A 7,312-nucleotide genomic window follows, 5' to 3' on the forward strand; every position below is an offset into this window, starting at 1 on the left:
AAAGGAGAAGGAAAAGTTGGGATTCGATCGCACTACTAGGCATTCATCAACCAGTCCAATATGTACCATGAGTATAAGTGAGTGGATCACCACACACACACACATTCACACCAAAATGCTACTGCTACTGCTACTGCAGAACACAAGTGCCAGGGATCGGAGACAGGAAGGCATTCACATGCAGCTAGCGCTTCTCGTGTTCCCGGCCGGCAGTAATGTCACACAGCTATCTCCCATCCTTCAGATTCTTTCTCCGGCTAGCTTGGGGCTTTACAGGCCTGAGACTGAGGGGAATTTCACCGGGAGCCTGATCAGGTTCCAGTTCAGGCTCCTCCGATCTATCGATCAGAAGCCGATGATCTCGTCCGGCACCGTCATGAACCTCGCCCGTTTCTGAAAGCACACAAAGATCATCAAGCAGGAGAGGAACTTGTTAGTTCAGACTTCAGAACAAAAGCTTCTCTTGCCTAACCAGTCAGCTATCAGTAGTGACGGTTAACCTTGCTTTATATCCGAAAACTTTTGTAAAGGAAAAGCGAAAAAGGTCTTTGCTTTGTTAGTTTGCCGGTGTTGCAAATTTGTGCGGTGTTGACTCGGCTAGCTTTTAACAGAGTGCACTGTGAGCGGCTGCAGCAGGTTCCGGTGGCGTTGCTTCAAGTGAAAGCCAGAGCAGAAGTTATTTTCTCGGTCGGTGGCGAGCGAGGTGGTCTCTTTCCCGCCGAAAGAGGAAAGCACGACCCCAGTTTCCCACGGATGATTGTCCGGCCTGCCCGGCTGCGAGTACCGGCCGGCTGACGATCGAATGGTAACAGGCGGCACCACCGCCGGGACGGCCTAACCGACGATGGCAGGATGGCACCACCGTCATGCTATCTTTCGGAAAATGGAAATCTTTCCGGCTCCGCTCCGCCTTATCGAAAAAGTGTTAAGAGGATCTGCCGGAGTTGTTCCATCGTACAATAATTTTTATAACAATATTTTAATATAAACGGAGCATACTCCTTAACGAGATGCACGAGATGCGCTGTTCAGTCGACCTATGATCGTGTCGCGTCATGTCAGATGCCGCCGACCACCAAACTGGCTAATCAAGCGCAGCTGGAATTGAAACAATTATTGATCCAAGCATCGCCGATCCATAATCCACGCGTGTGGTGGCACTAACATATAGTATAATCTACTATAGCTACTACTGAATGTCTGAATGGCTCACCATTTGATGGCCTTCAGGCTTGCTACTGCTGAATGTCTGAATGCATTCGCATTTGACTTGGCCGGGGATCGATCAGAGAGCGCAACTGAATTGACATCCGATCCCGCGATGGATTGGACTTGGACAGCGCCCCATCAGGGCCCCCCGCACCTAACCCGCAGAGGATGGCCACCCCATGCTACCTGTCCTGTTCATCACATGCACATGGCCACACCGAATCATCCATCGCCCCAACCGTTCCTGCTACCACCACCAATCCACCGCGCGCCTCTCTTTTCTGTTTCCCCCGTCCCCTTCTCCTAGCTGCGTTGTTTTCCCGGCCAGTGCGCGCGCACGCCGCCGCCGCCGGCCACCTCGCAACGACCTGACGGAGTAACTAACGAAGACGACGAGGGCCTCGGTACGGTAGCAGCAACCGACGACGTGAGCTGGGAGGAAGCAGAACTGTACCGTCGACTGTGCTACTCCTACGCTACTTCTCTGAAAGAGACGCGTGGCACGGAAATGTCAGTGGATGACGAATGGGCATGGTTTTTTACTCTCTCTTTTCTTTCGGCGTTTTCACCAGAAGACAAGCTTTTTAGATTAAACTAGAAGACAAGCTAAGCATGCAGAGACAAGCAACTGATTAGCACGACACGTTGGCTATAGGCTATAGCTAGCTGATCATCCCTGCTTTCGATTGATTGCGCTTGTCTTGGGGCTTTCAGTGCCCTGTTGCTGGATGGTGCCGCTACACAGCTCCTTCGCATATTCATTCCCATGTTCTCTCAAGTTAAGCGAATGGTCGTTATGATTGGAGTTATTGAGTTGCTTGCATTGCACCGACCAGTACTTATGTTATTTTTTTACTATGCTTGGGTTACGAATGAATTTCCCCACTGGAGGTAATACTGGCTCTACATTTACACGTAGTGAGAAGCTTGGAAATTGTAAGGTGAAGGACGGACGGCGCACCTCTTTCTTGCCGGCGCCGGCGGCCGCCGGGGGCTTGCTGCTGTCCTTGCGCGCGATCGCCGGCGCCGGCATGTTGGCGGCGGCCACCGGCACGACGAGGGGCGTGCCGGGGGCGGAGCGGTGCCGGCGCTGCTGGTCCCGCTCGACGCAGAGCTGCATGATCCGCTCGGCGGCCTCCGCGGCGTCGCGGCTGCCCTCGACGAGGCGCTGGACGTCGGCCTTGGGCAGGCGCACCCGGAGCCGCACGGCGCCGCCGTCCCCGGCGGCGGCCTCCACGGACGGCCGCGCGGGGGACGCCAGCAGCGACGCCGACGCCGCCACGTCCGAGGCCGAGCGCCGCGCCAGCATCAGGCTCTCGAGCCGCTCCCCGGCGCCGCCGTCGTAGCTGAGCGCGCCCGACCACGACCGCTGGGGCGGCCGCCGGGCGGTCAACATCCTGGGGAGCTCGACGAGGAAGTAGAGCCTCCCGGGCTTGAGCGGCGCGTCCGGGTCGAGCGGGCGCGCGCGCACGCCGAGGCGGCGCACCTCCTCCGCGTCCAGCAGGCGGTGGCCCGGGTGGTCCCGCAGCGCGTCCCCGGCCGCGGCGGGCGGGCGGTACTTGTACGTGGCGCCGTCCACCGTCATCACCCGCGCCCTCCGCCGCCTCCCGCCGATGGAGTTGCCCATGCGCGGCCTTCCTCGAGCTAGCCTCGTCGACCGAGGTTCGACCAGAGTAATGCCCGTGTGCACGAACGAAGCCGGCTGCACGTACCGAGATTCGTTAGCGGAGGTGAGATCCGGAGGAGGAAGATCGAGGAGGGAGGGTAGGATATAAATGGCGGGCGTGGCGCGGCCATGTGTTCGCGCAGGTCAAATCTTATAGTACTAACCACTTGTTTAACCGCTTGGTAATTAATCCATCCGTCGTGTACTCGTGTGGTAGCGACTACTGCTCATGCCGGCTGATGTGTCTCTTGGCTAGCTAGCTAGCGTGGCATGTTGCTACGTGTGGACAGCGGCCAAGCAAAGCGGCAACAGTGCCGTAGGAGAAAAACTTGGCGAGGCCCCATGGCATGTGGGGGATCGGAATCGGAGGGATCGCCGGCCCATGTGCTGCGCTGTGCGTGGTGGCGAGGTTAGCTAGCCATCCGGCCGGTCCCAATGCCCTTCTAGACCGAGCGAGCTCGTTGGCCGCTGGGCTCCGGCCAAAACGGGCGTCTCTTTCGCCGACCGCCACGGCGTCTATGGCGATCTCGCGGCGTCCGGGGGCGCGGGGAGGGTTGGCCTCGGCGCGTCCCGGGGCGATCGACGAGGATGCATGCTCGGCTGGGAAGCTTCACCCGCAGGCGTGTCGTCGCAGTCCGTCACGGGAGTGTCGTCCAAGTCGCGGTCAGGCCTGTGCTAACGGTCTGCGTGCGTGCATGTGAAGGAAGGCTAGCAGGCCGAGTACGTCCACCCTACTAGATTCTTAACGGGTCGGCCGGTCGATGGGTCCAGCGCCGGTGCGAGCTAGACTGCCGGGAGCTCGGCAGGGCAGGACTGCCGTGCGTCGACCAGCAAACAGCTCGCGCGCGCGTGCGTAACGTCGACGCACGGCTGACACCCGCGATCCGTCGGTCTGCTATGATGATAGCGCCACCGTGCTGTTGCTGTCCTCCCCGTCTCGTCTTCTTCAGGTCGTTGGAGGAGATCGTATCATCGACCGGCGATTGGTTTTGTCACCGGGCGGGCATGGCATGCAGCGAGCGGTGACGGGGCGGAGCTGGATCGATGCGGACACGGCCCTGGGCTGGCCCTCCAATCACGGGGGCATCTCGCATTCTTGCCCGTGACTGGCGGCCGCGGGGACCGGGAGTGATGAGTAACGTGTACGGCCAATCCTCGAATTTGACGTGCAGTGTCGTGTGAATCCTCAAACTTATCAAATGCATATTCAAATTTAAGTTACTAATTTAATTGTTTCACGTATGAAGTATTTTGAAATTTACATGTGGGCTCATTTTTTAAAATTTTTACTCTCAATTCTTATATTTTCGAAATTTTCTCCAAAAATTTTGTTTCATACATCCTCCAAAATTTATTCCTTTTCATTTCCTAATGTTTCTAATTTTTTGTCGTATATGTTTCATTTTCCTACAAAATTTTTATACTTCTTTTATATTTGAACATATTTGTACAAGCAAATTTTGTTATGATCTTTTTGTGTGTATATATTTTGTATATAATTAATAAATTATATGACTTTCAGTTTAGTTTAAGCAACTGTGATTTGATACAGTTAGTAAATTTAAGAATCTGAATATGTATTTTAAAATTTAAGAATTCTGATAACATCATAAATCAAATTTAAGGTTCGGCAGTTTATTTTATTTCCGAGCTAAATTTAGGGTCTGACAGTTTATTTTATTCGGGAGCGATGGAGCGAGACGAGGCGGAGACGAGCCAGGGAGGAAGAAACGCGGGCAGCTTCTCCCGAGCGGCTCCTTGTCCGGGTGCGGTACGGCGGCGCCACCTGTCCGCGACAGCCCGGGCGTGCCCGCTTGTCCTGTCCAGCAGCTGCTTGAGACACGGCGACGGCCTTGTTCGTCTCGGCGGGGCAGTCGCGCCTGCGTGGCTGGAGTGGCCGTGCAGTGGCCACCTCACCGACCGCCCTGCCGCCGGCCGGCTGGCAGTACCTGCCTCTGCTCCTCGTGCCTGCCTGCCTGCCGGCCGCCGTGGCACGGCCAGGCGAGCCGGACTCCGGCGACGATCCGTTAGGCGCGTGCTCGTGCGGCTGGAAAAATTAACTTAAAAGACGATGCCGATCTGATCGCGCTAGGTGCGTGCGGGTGCGGCGGCATCGTGTCGCGGATGAAGTCGGCAAGCCCAAACACCCTGTGGGTCCGTAGCAAGTTTATTATTGCCTTTGCTGGCCGGTAGACTGGCCACGTCGCCTCAGCTCCATGGCGCTGCAGGAGCCACGTGCGCGTGCCTGAGACCGTGACGGCCTGGTGCTTGTGCACGCGCCGGCCGGCGTACGCCCGCGCGGCCGCGCGTGGGAAAACAGAAACGTCGACGGGCCACGGCGGCCTCCGCCCCGTGCGCTCGGGGGCTCCAGATAAGCTCGTGGAAGTAGGGGCGGTGGCTTTGAGGTCTAATCCGGCCCACCTCCTCCTCATCTTCCTCTCGTGTCTGGCCGTCCTCCATCCCCGTGCTCTCGTCCTCCGTCCCAGCCAGCAGCTACCTCACCACCGCGCCACCCGCCCACCGTCGAGCGCAGTTATATATCACTTTAAGTGATGGTTTCACCAACCATCACCTAGAGTGCTTGTAATTAATTTTCTCCGGGTGTAAATGGTGTGTCGGGCTGTATCTTAGACTTGTTAGCATTTTTCTCCATAAGTTAAACTATTTCCGCGCGCAAGTTGCTAGCTAAAAAGAAACAGAATCTGAGCATGCATATAGATATAGATAAAATGGTAACGTCACCTACATATATGCACATCCAAAATAAAAAAGTATAACTATTAAACTAATCATCCAAATTAAATTTCGATTGGACCATTATCTTTCTTATGATAAAATTTTCAAAGCAAAACCACACTTGCCTATACTTTGCACGATAATTTCAAAAACATTTTTAATACTAAATAATTAATTTTAACAATGCAAACAAATATTTTAGTAACATGAACGAATAATTATTTTTATGCATAAAAAATTAAACATCACGAATAAATAATAATGTACAACGAATAAAAATATTAAACAGTACGGACGTTTGATTGTATAGAATAAATATAAATATCATGAATAAAAGAATCAACATCGTCAAACAATTTAATCTACAAAGCGAACAAATAATTCAGCATAGATATGAAGAATAAATGTATCTACTTAAAAAGATTATTTTTATAAACATATATACACGTGTTAAATAAATTAATATATAAAAATATAAATTATAAAAGAACTCTACACGATATGTCCACACTCCACACGTTACATAGATTCATAGTTAACAGGTTAGTTAAAAAAAATATGAAAGAAAAAATAAAAAGGAAGGAAAAAAATAAAAAATTAGTTTTACTGAAAGAAAAGGAAAATAAGAAATAAAGATATAAAAAAATATTATAGCTCATGTTTGGGTCGCGAACAGATAAGTCTACATGTGAAAAGAACTATGCTAAGCAATAACAAATTTATAAATACATATAAATTTGGTATTGCAAATAAATTAGTAAACTATAGGCAAATAATTGTATATGAAAAACAAATACATATATATTGTAAAATATATTCTTTTAAGTATATACACACGTGCTCAACAAGTTCGTATATAAAAAAGTAAATTATAAAAGAACTCTATACGATATGTCCACACCTTATATAAATTCTATAACATTGTTAACAAGTTAATTAGAAAAGATAAAATTAAGAAAAAATAAAAAATTAGTATTACTGAAATAAAGTCAAATGGAGAAATAAAGTAAAACGAATGTTATATCTCGTCATGTTGGATCACGGACAAATAGTCCTAGTAAAAATTAATTAATTTATATAATAAATAAAGAAGGATAATATTAAATTACTTAAGAATTTCTAAATATCTATCTGAGATTAGAAAAAATAGAAAAATAAAAGAAAGGATAAAATTAAAATAAAATATATAGAGAGAGAATTAGAAAGAAGTGAAACATGAGGAAGGAAAAAGACAATAAAAATAAAAAAGAAATTAAAAGGGGAAAGGAAAAATGAAGCAAAGTTAAATTAATGAAGAAGTAAAAGAAAGAAGTGGAAAAAAGAAAATAAAAGAAAAGGGAAGAAAGTGGAAAGTAAAAAATAATAAAGGAGAAGTGAAAAAAAAGATGGAAGAGGAAAGAAAGAAAAATAAAAAAAAATGCACCATGGGTTGCTGCTGTGGGAGGGTCTACGCTAGTTAGTCAGCGCGCAAAAATATGAGCCAATAGCAGCAGCAGTTTGTTAAGTGGGCTAAAATTAATCCCGCCGATCCTTAAGGCGATGGATCCAAGAATTATAGCATATGTAACATATAGTGTCCACGTCCTCCGTCTATCCTCCGTCTTTGCTTTGCTCTTATGAACTCGTCGTCTTCTTGGCTCCGCCACCAGCCACCACCTACCGGGGTCCAACCCCGCTCAGCCAGCGGCGCTCCAATACCGC

At 49.7% G+C, this 7,312-nt stretch overlaps 1 protein-coding gene across 1 annotated transcript; it reads right to left on the bottom strand.

Annotated features, from left to right (window-relative positions):
* LOC112898599 (uncharacterized protein At1g66480-like) lies at positions 1 to 3,055 on the bottom strand. Its single transcript, XM_025966951.1, has 2 exons — positions 2,171 to 3,055; positions 1 to 393 (listed from the first exon to the last, which is right to left on the bottom strand). The coding sequence occupies exons 1-2, from the start codon at positions 2,834 to 2,836 to the stop codon at positions 346 to 348; spliced, it is 714 nt and encodes a 237-aa protein (XP_025822736.1). The 5' UTR covers positions 2,837 to 3,055; the 3' UTR covers positions 1 to 345.
* Positions 3,056 to 7,312: the final 4,257 nt, after the last annotated feature.

This window comes from Panicum hallii, chromosome 6 (assembly GCF_002211085.1).
Source record: "Panicum hallii strain FIL2 chromosome 6, PHallii_v3.1, whole genome shotgun sequence".
Classification (NCBI taxonomy): Eukaryota; Viridiplantae; Streptophyta; class Magnoliopsida; order Poales; family Poaceae; genus Panicum; species Panicum hallii.

What these genes read in the sequence shown, in the direction of transcription:
- LOC112898599 (XM_025966951.1), bottom strand. Translation starts at nt 2,836, where the DNA reads ATGGGCAACTCCATCGGCGGGAGGCGGCGGAGGGCGCGGGTGATGACG. An exon ending in CCGGCGCCGGCAAGAAAGAG is followed by an intron (nt 394 to 2,170) that starts GTGCGCCGTCCG and finishes GTGTGCTTTCAG; the next exon opens with AAACGGGCGAGGTTCATGAC.